The 15,988-nt window shown below is 50.6% G+C and overlaps 1 protein-coding gene across 2 annotated transcripts in view; it reads right to left on the bottom strand.

The window, feature by feature from the left end:
* Nucleotides 1-15,432, bottom strand: part of PIAS1 (protein inhibitor of activated STAT 1) — a 130,999-nt gene extending 115,567 nt beyond the window's left edge. The window contains exon 1 of one of the 2 annotated variants that reach the window (XM_075346070.1): nt 15,404-15,432. In XM_075346070.1, coding sequence (XP_075202185.1) covers nt 15,404-15,427 — 24 coding nt within the window. In that variant the 5' untranslated portion in view covers nt 15,428-15,432. Of the gene's footprint in view, nt 1-15,255; nt 15,367-15,403 lie in introns of those variants that run through there. The other variant, XM_075346071.1, reaches the window with a different exon arrangement.
* Nucleotides 15,433-15,988: the final 556 nt, after the last annotated feature.

Genomic DNA, 15,988 nt, shown 5'->3' with positions numbered 1-15,988 from the left:
ATCTTCGTCCTCCTTCTTCTGAAGCCTGTGTGCATTACGCGTCCTACGTCATACATACTCGCCGATCCCGCGCAGGCGCACTACAATACTTTGATCTGCCCTGCTCAGGGCAGATCAAAGTGCGCCTGCACAGGACCTTAATACCGGCCTGAGTGGTTGACGTAGGACGCGTCATGCACCCCGGCTACAGAAGGAGGACAAAGATGGACGAAAGAGGCGGCACTGGCACCGGAGAACGGACACGCCCATATGGCCCAACTCCAACGCAACGCCCCTTAGGTGAGTATTATAAATTGGTTTTTTATGTTCTACACAGCGGCCTGGGCTGTTATACACAGCATTCTAACATGCTGTATATAAAAGAGCCTACTGGTGGTGGCCGCAGCTTATATGCCGAAAAAACGGTGACCGGTTCCTTTTAAGAATTTTCTCAGCTATCATTTTACCTTGTGATCATAAAAAGTAAACCTAGATGGGTAACGGCATCATAACGCGGAGAAGGGAGGGACAGTGCCAAGCATGAAACCGCACGGTAATTATCAGGACATGTTCTGGGGCTCCGTACACTAATCCAAAACGTGCAAATCTGGAGGAAAAGCATTGCAAGATCACATATAAAAGTATTCATAAGGGATCAAGCGACACTGCAATTGTACATGTGATATTGTGACAAATTCAACGGCGTTAGGATTTTTACTATAAAACGGCAAATAAATGGGGCGGGGTGAATCAATTACCATACTCTGCCACACGTTATGCTCCGCCATGGAACCATGGAACAGGCCAGATCTGAGAGAGGCTCTTTATTAATGCACCATGATTTGCATTCACCATGTAGTGATGCGATTTGGAAAGCGCAGTAGACCCAAACATCCCACTGTTTGACTGTAATGGACAAAAGGACGGGTCTATTCACACAGACAAACCGGCAGCACGGTCTGACCACTGGCCAGTGAATTTTCACGATTAGTTAAATGCCTGTTTACACAGGCAGACTATGTGCTAACACTTGGTAGCACAAATCCTGTTTACACAAAACGATGCACAGCTGAGAATGATTTTTTTTTTTTACGCTGTGTAAAAGATCATATCAACCGGTAACAAGCGCTTTGCACGTTCATATCTTGCAGCTTAAGTTTCTCAGCACGAATAGTAAACTACACAAAACATTACAGGCTATAAAAATCATTAAATTGGTTGTTTTTCCCGAGGGCAATCCGAAAATGATCCAAGTATTGACACTGGAGGCTAATCAATAAAACCACAGAAGGATAAAAATAGTCAAAAGGCCTGATTCACACGTGGTGAAGAAGATCTCACAATAGAGTACCAGTGGACTTGAGAGAATCTGTAGTAGGGAAAGAAAGGCGCAATAGGGTCTTACCCGGTATTTGGGTTTGAAGGGTAGAGAGAATGGATGCACTCACCTGGTCAGGTTGTGCCAGTCACAACCCCTGTGCAGACGTATGGGAGTGCTAGGATGGTTCAGCAGCGGCCCCGTCAAAGTGAGGTTACTGTATAAAATCGGAAAATGAAAGACGGGTTTTTTGCCACGCTATGAACCACAAAGCTGAAGATTTCTTAAAGTATTCTTTTATTGAGCCATTCCAACGCGTTTTAAAAGGCATATCTGCCTTCTTCAGGGAAAAAACAAACATTTTTTTTCCCTGAAGAAGAAGGCGGATATGCCTTTGAAACGCGTTGGAATGGCTCAATAAAAGAATACTTTAAGAAATCTTTAGCTTTGTGGTTCATAGCGCGGCAAAAAACCCGTCTTTCATTTTCCGATTTTATGCAATAGAGTACCAGTGACTGACAACGTCCTATTCTATTAACCAATACCTAGATATTACAGCAGTGTTCCCCAAACTCAGTCCTCACGGTCCCCAACAGATCACATTTCAGGATATCCATAGCATTACACAGGTGATGGAATCATTACCAAGAAATTGGAAATTACCACAATTTCTCTCATCTGTGCAATGCTAAGGAAATCCTAACATGACCTGTTGGGGGCCCCGAGGGCTGGAGTCTGGGGAAACCCTGTGTTAGAGCATGCTGCGGCTCTGTGTGCAGTATTTGTGCTGGATTTTTAGGGTAGGTTCCCACAGGACCTTTCTGCTGCGGAATTTGTGTGGATTTGCAATGCAAAGAGTGAAATCTGCAGCAACATCTAAAGAATGTCAATTTATATTGCAGACATCGCTGCGGATTAAAGTGGACATCCACAGTGCCAGTCAAATTACACTTTGGCCTTCTCCATATCGGACACGATTGAGATTTAGTGAAGTCTCATTCACAACACTGGAGATTTGTCCGTGTCTGATAGATCACGGACCATAGACACAGCACATTGATGGCAGTGTACAATCTGTGATAACATTGCAATGAATAGGACAGGAGTGGCAATTTTATGTAAGAGAAATCACTGATGATTGTAAGAGCCGATTCAGGGTACAATCATTGTGCATCAGTGTTTTGGATCCGATTTTCATCAATGGTCTGTGCATCGTTACACAACGATAAAAATCAAGGATGTCAAAGATTTTTTTTAAACGACTTGTGAATTAAATGTCGTGCCCTTAAACCGCCAACATACCTGACCCCACACATCCGATGGCTTACAAAAATGCAAACCTGTGACAGTTTAGATCAAGACTGAGATGGGCACATAATCTGGCAGATGAGATCAGTAGCGTTCATTATAAGCTGTTGCTTCAGGCTGGAGCTGTGCACAGACTACACGGCTTAGGCTGCTTTCACACATTGTTTTTTTTGCATCCGGCTCAAAAATCTATGCAACAGATGCGGCGAAAAAACTGGATCCGTTGCATAAGTTTTTCCATGCAGCCCGTCCGTTTTTTGACGGATCCGGTATGATGCTAAGCATGCGCAGTTCAAAAAACCGCATCCGGCCGCCGGATGCATTTTTTGCCGCAGAACGCTGCATCCGGCGTCCATAGACTTGCATTGTAAATCGCGGCGCAATGCAGTTTTTCGCCACAGACAAAAGACGCTGCAAGCAACGTTCCATGCAGCCTCAGCATCGGCTAAATATGCCGCATCCGGCAAAAAACAGACGCAACGCAAGGCCATGCAGCACAATCCGGCGCTAATGCAAGTCTATGAGGAAAAAACGGATCCGGCGGCAAAAAAAAAAACGGATGCGTTTTTTTCTGCAACGCGCCGGATTGTGCCTGATTGCAAAAAGCTGATGTGTGAAAGCAGCCTTAAGAGCTGCAATAGCAAAGGGAGCCCAGTTGCGGTCCGCATAGTGACAGTCCGTGCAACCGTCATATGTCAGAACAACAAGGTATATTGAATTCTATTGTAATAAAACTAAAAATAAGCAAAAGGCTATGTGCACACGTTGCTTTTTTGTGTGCAGATTTTCTGCACATAAAGCATGTTTTGGCAGGAAAACAGAACATTTTTTTAATCGCATTTCTGCACTTTTTTTTGCACGTTTTATTTTCCCCTTTAGTTATGGCGATCGCAGGGGTTTCTGCACTGTACCCCCTCGATCGCCGCTGGTCTTCGGCTGATGTTACAGCCATGACCCGGCGGTCACAGCCCGGAGCAGTCCCCACACCGCTTCTGGCAGTTCAACCCTCTGAATGCTGTGATCAATGCGGTTGCAGCATTCAGGAGACAGGGAGAGGCATCGCTTACCTCTCCCTGGCAATTGGGTCCCTGTAAGGCGATCACAGGGACCCGATCACTGCCATGGCAACCCTGGGCCATCACCATGATGACCCCGGGTCACTGAGCTACAGAAAGCCTCAGAGACCATGCCATATGCATGGTGTGTGAGGCGATCTGTCAGTGCTGCGAGCACAGCCCTGGCAGATAAAATCCACTGCAGTGATAAAGCTCTGGAGTGGATAATAGAAACGAGAGAAGAGGGGGGGGGGGCGGCAGAATTAACATGCTGATTATTTTTTCTGCAACGATAAAAAAAATTTAAAAAAAAAAAGCCGCATGTACACAGCAAGTCAGGATTCTCATAGCCCTTACTGGCATGCGTTTTTCCTTGCAGGATTGATGAAAATCTGCAAGGAAAAGAAACGCATAAAAAAAAAAAAAAGCAGGAAAAAAGCAACGTGTGCACATGGGGTACAACTGGCAACAGTTTTTGATAAAGCCGCCTAAATATACTTGCAGCTTTCCTATTTTCTAATTGCAAATTTAAATCTGCACAATGTCAATTCTTTCAGCATTTTTGTTGCGGATTTCCCCCACCCATACTAATGAATGGGGAAAAAAATCTGCACCAAAAACGTGCATTTATTTTCTGATGCATTTGTCCTGCCATGAGATGCAGAAATTCGTGTACACATAAAAAAAAACAACTTTATTTTAGGGTGGTTTTTTTTTCACACACACACACGCACACACACACACACACACACACACACACACACACAAGCCTAAAGCCTGGTTTACACGGGATGACCGATCGTGCGATTTCAGAGTCGATCGTACCCGCCCCCGTCGTTTGTGCGTCACGGGCAAAAAGCTGCCCGTGTCGCACAAAGCTGTGAAACGCCCGTCACACGTACTTACCTGCTGAGTGACCTCCCTGTGGGCGGCGAACATCCACTTCCTGACGGGGGAGGGACGTTTGGCGTCACAGCGACGCCACACAGCGGCCGGCCAATAGAAGCGAAAGGGCGGAGATGAGCGGGACGTAAACATCCCGCCCACCATCTTCCTTCCGCATAGCCGGTGGGAGCAGTGGGACGCAGGTAAGCAGAGTTCATCGCTCCAGTGGTGTCACATGGAGCGATGTGTGCTGCCACTGCGTCGCTCAGGTTTCACACGAGACGACGTCGTGTATGATGCCGGATGTGCGTCACGAAAACCGTGACCCCAACGATGCATCGCACAATCCGTCGTCTCGTGTAAAGCACCCTTTAGGGTCTGGCCAATAGGCAATCCAGCTTTGCTGTCAATTGCCTGACAAAACAAGCAAAACACCAGGTTTGTTGGGGAAATTATTTATAAGCTTGCTTAAAACCCATCTTCCTTTGTAAACAGGACCTGTGCTGCAGAGATAGGCTATGCGCGCACGTTGCGTATTTGCATGCAGTTACACTGCGATCTGCACCACAGCATAACTGCATGCGTCCTGCGTCCCCAGCATAATCTATGAAGATTATGCAGGAGACGTGCGCACGTGGCGTATTAGAATGCAGCGCTTTGGTTGCTGCCCGAAGCGCGCGTTCTAAGAAGTGACATGTCACTTATTCCGTGCGCTTTGCATGCAGCCCCCGCTCTGTCTATGGGAGGGGCTGCACTCAGAGCGCATGAAATCTGCTTTTTTTTCCACTACGGACTCTTTCTGCAGCGATTTGAAGTGCACGTGTGCTGTTCAAATCGCTGCAGAAATTTCTGCAGGGACAATGCTACGTGCGCACATAGCCATAATTATATTCTATTAGCAGCTGGCCTGTCTAAACAGGTTATTAAACGATCACCCATCATCTTGCACACCACCACTCAAAGTGAATCTGTCACCAGGTATATCACTGTTTAAATCAGCAGTAGAGGACTACTTGGTGTGCTGCCAGGTAGTCCAGCATATTCATGAGCTCTGTATAACTGCTAGATCTGTAGAAGCGAAAAAATTGATTTTATCAAAATGACAGCAAACAGCTCAGTAAGTGACACATCGCTGGAATTAGGGTCTCTGTCTCTATATTATGCTGCTCTCAGATGGGGGAGCAAAAACGGGGGTGACAGATTCCCTTCGAAAGACCGCAGTCAACCAGTGTAAATGCAGCTCAACCAGGATATCCATAAGACCACGTTGTATGCAAACTGAAGTGATCCAATTACCAACATGTGAGAACGTAAAAAGGAACCTGTCGTAAAATACAACAACAATAAAAACACTATTAACCTATAAACATGGGGTTATTCTACAGGTTAATAGCATTCTGACGCAGTGCGATGGCAGCACTTAAAAGCCCCGAATCCAAGAGAAAAACTTTATTTTTCCCGGCAGCCTCTGGCTTTCAGTCATAGATTGGTGCATAGTGAGCGGCAGCTGTAACCGCCCCCTGGTGATCTGTAACCCCCAATTGTAAGTTGTGTCATCAGCCGTACACAGAGGGGCTGTTTCTCATAGTAATCCCGTCCAGTATATAACAAGACTGCTGGAAAAACTGCAAAGATCACAAAATTTAAGTCTAATATAAAAGGTGTTATTAGACAGTAAGAATTTTTTTTAACGATCGGGGTTGACAAGCGAATATTGTCGTTATCGTGCATACAAGCTCATTATTACAAAACAGTCGCTCGAAAGTTCACTGTTGCGGTCGATGGAAAGTCGCTAGCCGACAAGCGATAATTTTTAAACAAGTTGAAATACCTGGTTTTCAACAATCAAATGATATTACGATCCCTAGCATCTATTAGGGCAAGTCCACACTTCCGTTTTGCTTCCGTCAGGTCCGTCGTTGCCTAGCAACGACTGATCCGTCGTTTAGATGTCAACTGACACAACGGATGTGTTATTTTACAGGATTCTGTTCAGAAGAATCCTGTGAAAAAAACTGATCCGTCGCATCCGTTGTGTGTCTGATTTTTGACGGATCCGTCGTGATCTGTTTCTGTTTGGGATAGCCCAATGGGTGTGCCAAATATGCTGGGCATGCTCAGTAGAGCATGACGGAATCCAGCGCTGGATTCCGTCATATGACGGATTACGGCGGAATCCAGCACCATAGACATACATTATAGCTTGTGACGGATGGCGACTGACACCTGCGGAGTCCGTTTTTTTGCCACTCCAAAAAAAACGTTAGATTCAGCGTTGCTCCCGCCTGACAGTCAGTCAGTAAACGACTGATCCGTCATGCGGCAGATGCAACGTAAGACCATCAGCCACAATCTGTCCCTAATAGAAATCTATGGGGAAAAAGCGGATTCCTACAAAATATTTTGCAGGATACCGCAATTCCTCAAGGCGACGGAAGCAAAACAATGGAAGTGTGAACTTACCCTTAGATATTGCGAATATCTCTGTCTTTAGAACGACATTGCAATTTTACGTGCGATTTTTGCCCCGTTTAATAAGGGCTTAAAGCATATCAGCCAGTGCAAAAATATCAAAAACGTGATTTTTTTTTTTTAAATTTACACAAGGAAATGAAAAACAAAATATTCAACATAAAAAGGAGATTTAAACCAAAGTCATTTTCTGATGCCGCATGCCCTATAGAAATAGAAAACATAGCAGGACAACGACAGCCTGTATTACAGAAAGCAGGACGGTTCATGTCAGGGTGGACGGAGGTGGGGAGGGTCTCGCTGTTGGATTCTTTTGTCCGGAGGAGGGAGGCCGCTGCCATAGGAGTCTGACAGCCGCTCTCATCACAACACACAGAAATGAGAGGCAATGCCAAGCGTTCCTGTGTATGGGCGACTCGGCACAGATAGCCAGTCGGCAAACAATTGTTGAAAATCATCCATTTCTAGTCAGTGATTATTGATAAGCAGCATTAGTTTTACATTATGTGCAAGATTGTAGATATTGCAGTAGAAATTTAACAATCCTAAACCAGTGAGGTGTGGGCTATAATCAAATCAATGGTCACAGGTTTAAAAAAAAAAAAAAAAAAATTACCTACTTAATGATTAGGGAGAATCTGCTCCCCAGTGATAGATATATATATATATATAAAAATAAATAAATAAGTAAAAAGGACGACAAGTGCCATGACAGGTCTATGGCCTCATTTTGTACCATCTATAAATAAGCTGGCTTCTCGCACAATGTGACAGACCTGTGTCCTGACTGTTCCTCCATACAGCGGTCAACCTCTTCATCCCCGGAGAGCGCACTTATTTTTTTTACTCCTTTCCAAAAAAATTCTATACCGGAGGCAAACAACCCCAGTATATTTACCTACAGAGTTGTGATGTGAACGTCACCAAACACTATAGTAAATTCACACGCTACAATCGGGCAGCTCGCCAATATTTGCAGGACTGACAATGGCAAACGAGAGCAATTAAAGTGACAGAGCTATTTATAAAACGTAATTTGTTGTAAAACATGGACGAGCTGACGAAAAGGCCGGGAAAGTTCAGGCCTGAAGTATAATTAGCCAAAGATGAATACGACAACTGGAAAATCCTTACATATTTTATCAAAACGCAGGAGCTTAACTCTTACTGTAAGCCATCAGTTCTATTAACAAGCCCACTCGAAAAATGGTCGCAAACTACCCTTTTCTTACACACTTCAGATCTAAAGGTTCAGCCCAAAGCCTCTACAGCGCTATTCCCCATCAGTATGACAGACCCCAATGTGAGTCCAGGAGGTCCGGCATCCAGCAGAGCCCTGGCTTCATTTATAAAGACAAAGTGGCAATGAGTGTCATAGTCTCCTAGTGCCTCTGCGGCCATGCTGGCTAGTGGCAGAATCATTAAGGAAACCTCTTTTCATATGTCTCTGCCACAACATATATTCCAACAGCAACAAATATAGGTCATAACGAAAAGTAGAGCAGTTGCCGACTGCAACCAATCAGCTTCCAGAATCTTTTAACCCTTTCTAAAGTAATAGTACCAATCTGATTAGTAGCTTGTACAACCAAACAACTCTCTAAGCATCTATTTTAATAAATAAATAAATTAATGATGCATCATCCGCTCTATATAAGGCCGGAGTCAGACTTGCAAGGGACTTGCGCGAGTCTCACATCACATCACCCGCGCACGGCCTGACGCTCTCGGGACATGAGCGTGCAGATGCATGGAAATACATGCTGCTGACCCGCTCCTGTCAGGAGGGAAGCCGGCCGCGATGGGTGATGTGATCTAATACTCGTGCGAATCATATGGCTTGTGTAAGCGCACCCTAACCCAGATGCAGCCAAACAGAAGAGAAAAAAAACCAACACAGGGCTCACGTCATTTAGGCTACGGCTACCACAGGAGTCACTGCTACATAACAGCACAATATAAATGAATGGGATTAGATTGTGACCGCGAGGGTACCGCGCTAAGTACGTTGCGAGGAGTCCAACCTCACCGGATATTGTGACTTGTCACAGTATTCTTAGGGTGGCATTGCGGCCCCATTCACTTGCATTTAGCTCTAGGGTTGTACCAGTCTTAATAAAAGGCGAGCCGAAGTAAAGCGGGCTTTACACGGGAGCGATATTGGTAACAATATCGCTATCGTGCGTACCCGCCCCCTCGTTTGTGCGACACGGGCATATCGCTGCCCATTGCGCACAAAATGGCGCTCCCCCGTCACATGGCTTACCTGCCCTGCGACGTCGCTCTGGCCGGCGATCCGCCTTTCTAAGGGAGTGGGTCGTTCGGCGTCACAGCGACGTCACACGGCAGGCGGCCAATAGAAGCGGAGGGGTTGGGATGAGCGGGACGTAAACATCCCGCCCACCTCCTTCCTTCCTCATTGCCGGTGGAGGCAGGTAAGGAGATGTTCCTTGCTCCTGCGGTGTCACACACCGCGATGTGTGCTGCCGCAGGAACGAGGAACAACATCGCTAATAAGGAATAAACGATATTTGGTTTTAGGACGACCTCTCCGCGGCAAACGATTTTTGCCACTTTTGCGATCGTTTTAGGTCGCACAAAGGTGTCACACGCTGAGATATCGTTAATGGCGCCGGATGTGCGTCACTAACGGCGTGACCCCGACGATAAAACATTAACGATATCGTAGTGTGTAAAGCCCGCTTAAGGTGCACCTTATTTACTAAGAGGCGCATCTTACAATTGGGTGAAAATGTCTTCAAGAATCAGGCTCTAAGGGTATGTGTACAATGAATCTTGGGGTGGGAGGGTTGGGGGTTACTGGCAAACAAAAAAGAAAAAAAATGCAGTTCTGAAAAAAACAAAAAACAGCACATTAAACTCGAACAAAGTCTATCAAAGCCATATGCTAGGAAGTATCAGAAACTAAGCAGCTTTATTTAAAACATGACATATCAACAAGAGACAAAACCGCAGCACCAAATATGTGATAAAAATGCAAAGTAATCTCTTTAGCATGATAGGTGCAGAAATTCTGCTTCATCAAAAACTCATCGTGGGAAAGGAACATTAGGCCACGTGCACACGCTGAGTATTTGGGGAGTTTTTTCCCCCTCAGTATTTGTAGCCAACACCAGGATTGGAATAATCAGAGGAAAAGTATAATAGGCACCTCTTCTGTATTCTTCCTATTCTTGGCTACAAATACTGAGAGAAAGAAAAAAAAAAGAAGAAAATCACTAAATACTCAACGTGTGTACGAGGCCTTAAAATGATGCACAACTTTTCTCACACCAGGTGCTTTTCGAAACCTGAATTATAAAAAAAAAAAAAAAAAATGTTCAAAAGACTGAATTTGTGACCAGCCCAATGGTTTACAATAGAAATTAAAAGGAAGAGTCTTTTTTAGCGGTTTCTCAAGACATTTTTTGTAGTAGAGCATCTAAGACTTCTAAAACAAGCTTGGTGCAACACATACCATTGGGGAGCATTCGTACATCCATTTCATATAGGCTGTGCTTGGAGCACAATGCCTGGTCCAGCCGCAGGTCTCCTGAGCTGCACGAATAGACGCACATACACCAATGAGTTCAGGTCAGTAGATCCACGGCCCGATCACAGACTGTACAAAATGGCAAGAGGCAGCTGGACAATTAAGGCTAGTTTCACACTTGCGTTGAACGGCATCCGTTGCATTGCGTTGTGTGACGGATGCTACGGATGTGTTGCATATAGTGGCACAACGGATGCTGCAAAGCAACGGAATCCGTTTTGATTTTTTTTTTTTTTTTTTACAGTTTTACCGGCGGCAGACTATTGTGAACGATCAGGTGATCGCTCCCAGTAGCCGGCCGCCGAGTGATCAGCTGATCGCTCCCTGCAGCCGGCCGCCGGGTGATCAGCTGATCGCTCCCTGCAGCCGGCCGCCGAGTGATCAGCTGAGCGCTGTCACTTGCCGGCCGCCGGGTGATCAGCTGATCGCTCCCTGCAGCCGGCCGCCGAGTGATCAGCTGAGCGCTGTCACTTGCCGGCCGCCGGGTGATCAGGTGATCGCTCCCAGTAGCCGGCCGCCGGGTGATCAGCTGATCGCTCCCAGTAGCCGGCCGCCGGGTGATCAGCTGATCGCTCCCTGCAGCCGGCCGCCGGGTGATCAGCTGATCGCTCCCTGCAGCCGGCCGCCGGGTGATCAGCTGATCGCTCCCTGCAGCCGGCCGCCGGGTGATCAGCTGATCGCTCCCTGCAGCCGGCCGCCGGGTGATCAGCTGATCGCTCCCTGCAGCCGGCCGCCGGGTGATCAGCTGATCGCTCCCTGCAGCCGGCCGCCGGGTGATCAGCTGATCGCTCCCTGCAGCCGGCCGCCGGGTGATCAGCTGAGCGCTGTCACTTGCCGGCCGCCGGGTGATCAGCTGAGCGCTGTCACTTGCCGGCCGCCGGGTGATCAGCTGAGCGCTGTCACTTGCCGGCCGCCGGGTGATCAGCTGAGCGCTGTCACTTGCCGGGTGATCAGCTGATCGCTGTCACTTGCCGGGTGATCAGCTGATCGCTCCCTGGAGCCGGCCGCCGGGTGATCAGCTGATCGCTCCCTGGAGCCGGCCGCCGGGTGATCAGCTGATCGCTCCCTGGAGCCGGCCGCCGGGTGATCAGCTGATCGCTCCCTGGAGCCGGCCGCCGGGTGATCAGCTGATCGCTCCCTGGAGCCGGCCGCCGGGTGATCAGCTGATCGCTCCCTGGAGCCGGCCGCCGGGTGATCAGCTGATCGCTCCCTGGAGCCGGCCGCCGGGTGATCAGCTGATCGCTCCCTGGAGCCGGCCGCCGGGTGATCAGCTGATCGCTCCCTGGAGCCGGCCGCCGGGTGATCAGCTGATCGCTCCCTGGAGCCGGCCGCCGGGTGATCAGCTGATCGCTCCCTGGAGCCGGCCGCCGGGTGATCAGCTGATCGCTCCCTGGAGCCGGCCGCCGGGTGATCAGCTGATCGCTCCCTGGAGCCGGCCGCCGGGTGATCAGCTGATCGCTCCCTGGAGCCGGCCGCCGGGTGATCAGCTGATCGCTCCCTGGAGCCGGCCGCCGGGTGATCAGCTGATCGCTCCCTGGAGCCGGCCGCCGGGTGATCAGCTGATCGCTCCCTGGAGCCGGCCGCCGGGTGATCAGCTGATCGCTCCCTGGAGCCGGCCGCCGGGTGATCAGCTGATCGCTCCCTGGAGCCGGCCGCCGGGTGATCAGCTGATCGCTCCCTGGAGCCGGCCGCCGGGTGATCAGCTGATCGCTCCCTGGAGCCGGCCGCCGGGTGATCAGCTGATCGCTCCCTGGAGCCGGCCGCCGGGTGATCAGCTGATCGCTCCCTGGAGCCGGCCGCCGGGTGATCAGCTGATCGCTCCCTGCAGCCAGCCGCCGGGTGATCAGCTGATCGCTCCCTGCAGCCGACCGCCGGGTGAACAGCAGAGCGCTGTCACTTGCCGGCGGCCGGGCATGTAAATAAATAAAGTTTGTGATTTAAAAAAAAAAAAGGAGCATGCGCAGTGAAATCCAGAGGATTCCGCTGCTCAAAACAACGTTACATGCTGCGTTCCTCCCGCTGGGCGGAAGCAACGGAGCGTCGCCCAGCGGAAGCAACGCAGGTCCTTTTGGTACAATCCGTCATCCATACAAGTCTATGGGAAACAGCGGAATCCGTTAACGGATTCCGCTGTTTTCCAAGAGGGCGGATTGTAACGGAAGGAAAACAACGCAAGTGTGAAAGTACCCTAAGAGAAGTATCTTACGCCAACATTTGCCCCTTTACGCACAGAAAAGCCCCACAAAATGATATAAAAGTACAGAATTCAATATACAAATTCCCGATTAGTAAAGAAGGCAGGCGACTAGATTAAGTGTGATGGGAGAGCGCTTATGGGAAGCGACAAAAACAATGTTTGGAGTGTAATCAGGTTTTTTTTTATGTGGCTTTTGATAGGTAAAAAACACACAACAGACCGGTGTAAACATTCACTTAGGGCAGTGTCACACGCTACGATATATCGGGCGATAGGTCGTCGGGGTCACGTCGTTAGTGACGCACATCCGGCATCGTTAGAGATATCGTAGCGTGTGACAGCTACGAGCGACTGTGAACGAGCAAAAATACTCACCTTATCGTTGCTCATTGACACTGCGTTCATTTTCATAAAGTCGTTCCTCCTTCTGCGCGCCGGTTGTTCGTTGTTCCCGAGGCAGCACACGTCGCTCCGTATGACACCCCGGGAACGATGAACACAGCTTACCTGCGTCCTGCCGGAAGGAAGGAGGTGGGCGGGATGTTACGTCCCGCTCATCTCCGCCCCTCCGCTTCTATTGGGCGGCCGCTGTGTGACGTCGCTGTGACGCTGAACGTCCCTCCACCTTCAGGAAGAGGATGTTCGCCGCCCACAGCGAGGTCGTGCGGGAGGTAAGTACGTGTGATGGGGGTAAACGACTTTGTGCACCACGGGCAACTAATTGCCCGTGACGCACAAATGACGGGGGCGATCGCACGATAAACAGTCTCCTGTAACGCCGACCTTAGGCCTCTGAAGGGACTAATACAGGCACAGTTTTGAGTGCTACAGCTACTAGTCCCAACTGAGGATTATAAATCCTGAACCGAAGGCTCCATGATCCTGATCCTACACGGTGACAGGAGAAATAAGGCCAAGACCAGACCCTGAGATGAGGCCACACTACAGGTGCCTGAGGGGGGATCACACAAGGTTTAGGCAAAAAAATAAAGTTGAAAAAAAAGTTCTAGTGGCAAAAAATAAAAAATATAAATATTTAGGAATCAATGGCGATTGGTTGGGGTTTTTTTGTGCATTTTTACTTTTTTTGTACAAAACACAACTTGTCCTAGGAAGAATGTACGTTTAAATTGATAAAAAGTGTAATGTGACTGAAAAGTCAGAGATCGTCAGCAGCGTTATGTATGTGGAAAAGTAGTGACCATCAGAAGACCGGCCCGTATCCAAGGATAATAGACAGTGTACTGTACACACTCTGGGCCATAGAGATCACACAATATGAGGCATGAGGGGAACAGGTGGGGTGTCACCCCCATACACAACCATTACCTGGAAACAGCGCCCCGCGAGGGAGCTCGGACGCGAGGTGGGGGGGGGGGCTAAAGCGCCCCGCGAGGGAGCTCGGACGCGAGGTGGGGGGGGGGGGGCTAAAGCGCCCCGCGAGGGAGCTCGGACGCGAGGTGGGGGGGGGGGGCTAAAGCGCCCCGCGAGGGAGCTCGGACGCGAGGTGGGGGGGGGGGGCTAAAGCGCCCCGCGAGGGAGCTCGGACGCGAGGTGGGGGGGGGGGCTAAAGCGCCCCGCGAGGGAGCTCGGACGCGAGGTGGGGGGGGGGGCTAAAGCGCCCCGCGAGGGAGCTCGGACGCGAGGTGGGGGGGGGGGCTAAAGCGCCCCGCGAGGGAGCTCGGACGCGAGGTGGGGGGGGGGCTAAAGCGCCCCGCGAGGGAGCTCGGACGCGAGGTGGGGGGAGGCTAAAGCGCCCCGCGAGGGAGCTCGGACGCGAGGTGGGGGGGGGGGGCTAAAGCGCCCCGCGAGGGAGCTCGGACGCGGGGTGGGGGGGGGCTAAAGCGCCCCGCGAGGGAGCTCGGACGCGGGGTGGGGGGGGCTAAAGCGCCCCGCAAGGGAGCTCGGACGAGGGGGGCTGCAGCACCCTGCGGGGCGCCCGGACGAGGGGGGCTGCAGCACCCTGCGGGGCGCCCGGACGAGGGGGGCTGCAGCACCCTGCGGGGCGCCCGGACGAGGGGGGCTGCAGCACCCTGCGGGGCGCCCGGACGAGGGGGGCTGCAGCACCCTGCGGGGCGCCCGGACGAGGGGGGCTGCAGCACCCTGCGGGGCGCCCGGACGAGGGGGGCTGCAGCACCCTGCGGGGCGCCCGGACGAGGGGGGCTGCAGCACCCTGCGGGGCGCCCGGACGAGGGGGGCTGCAGCACCCTGCGGGGCGCCCGGACGAGGGGGGCTGCAGCACCCCACAGAGCAGACATGTCCCCATCACACGGGGCTGACAGGAGGAGCTGGAGGATGGGACAGAGGGTGAGGACCCCTCCAGCACGGGGCACACAGGGGTGGATGAGCTGCTCCTCTCCCCGCTGTGGCCGCACACATGGCTGTGGCGGAGGGTCACCCACCAGGTCCTCCCCTCACTCACCCCAGGCCCCCTCCCTTCCACCACCACGGACACCACCAGCAGCAACAATAATAGCGGAGACTGTACCCTGCACACAGCCCGCTCAGCTCGCTCTTCTTCTGGACCCCGCCTTTCCTGGCTCACCGATCCATCGTCCCACCCCGACCGGAACCTAAGACTCCCCTCATCGGACACAGGGCGGGATCCCGGTCCCGCAATTCCAGCTGCGCTTTACCTTCAGTTCCGCACTGTCCGCCATCTTGCCGCTCTGCGCGCATGCGTAATGAACCCGCCGCGACGTGGCTCCGACGCGGTTCTGATGTCACTACGTAGAATTTGAATAAAGGCGCCAAGGGGCCGCGCAGCACGTGGGACGGTCACGTGGAGAGCGGCTTTGTTGTCGGAGTTAGCGGCGGCTGTGGAGAGCTGGCTGCCATGTTTGCTGTGGTGTGTTGTACATGTTGCTCTGGCAGAGCAGGGTTTGTTTTGGCGCCATGGTGGAGAACATGCAATTGTTTTTAATCACTTTCTCGTTCTTGCTTATTCTGGTAGGAGGGATAAACTATACAAACACGTGTGGAGGTGTTCTCTCCTCAGGCTGTGTGCACGTGTTGTGTGCCTATGTTGTGTGCTCATGGTGCAGACATTTCTGTTGTATTTCCTAATGTTGGCAGGAAAAATGCAGCTGCAAATACACGTGTTGATGCGTTTTTTGTGTTTTTTGACCATGGTTTGGGGTTTTTTTTGGACTCCATTTTTTTCGTTGCTTTCAATGGTGGAAAATGCAGAAAGAACTGACAGGCAGCAGATTAAATTCTGC

This window comes from Anomaloglossus baeobatrachus, chromosome 4 (genome assembly GCF_048569485.1).
Source record: "Anomaloglossus baeobatrachus isolate aAnoBae1 chromosome 4, aAnoBae1.hap1, whole genome shotgun sequence".
Lineage (NCBI taxonomy): Eukaryota > Metazoa > Chordata > Amphibia > Anura > Aromobatidae > Anomaloglossus > Anomaloglossus baeobatrachus.
Note: the sequence above shows the minus strand (reverse complement) of the source record. Positions and strands in the feature narration are given on the sequence as shown.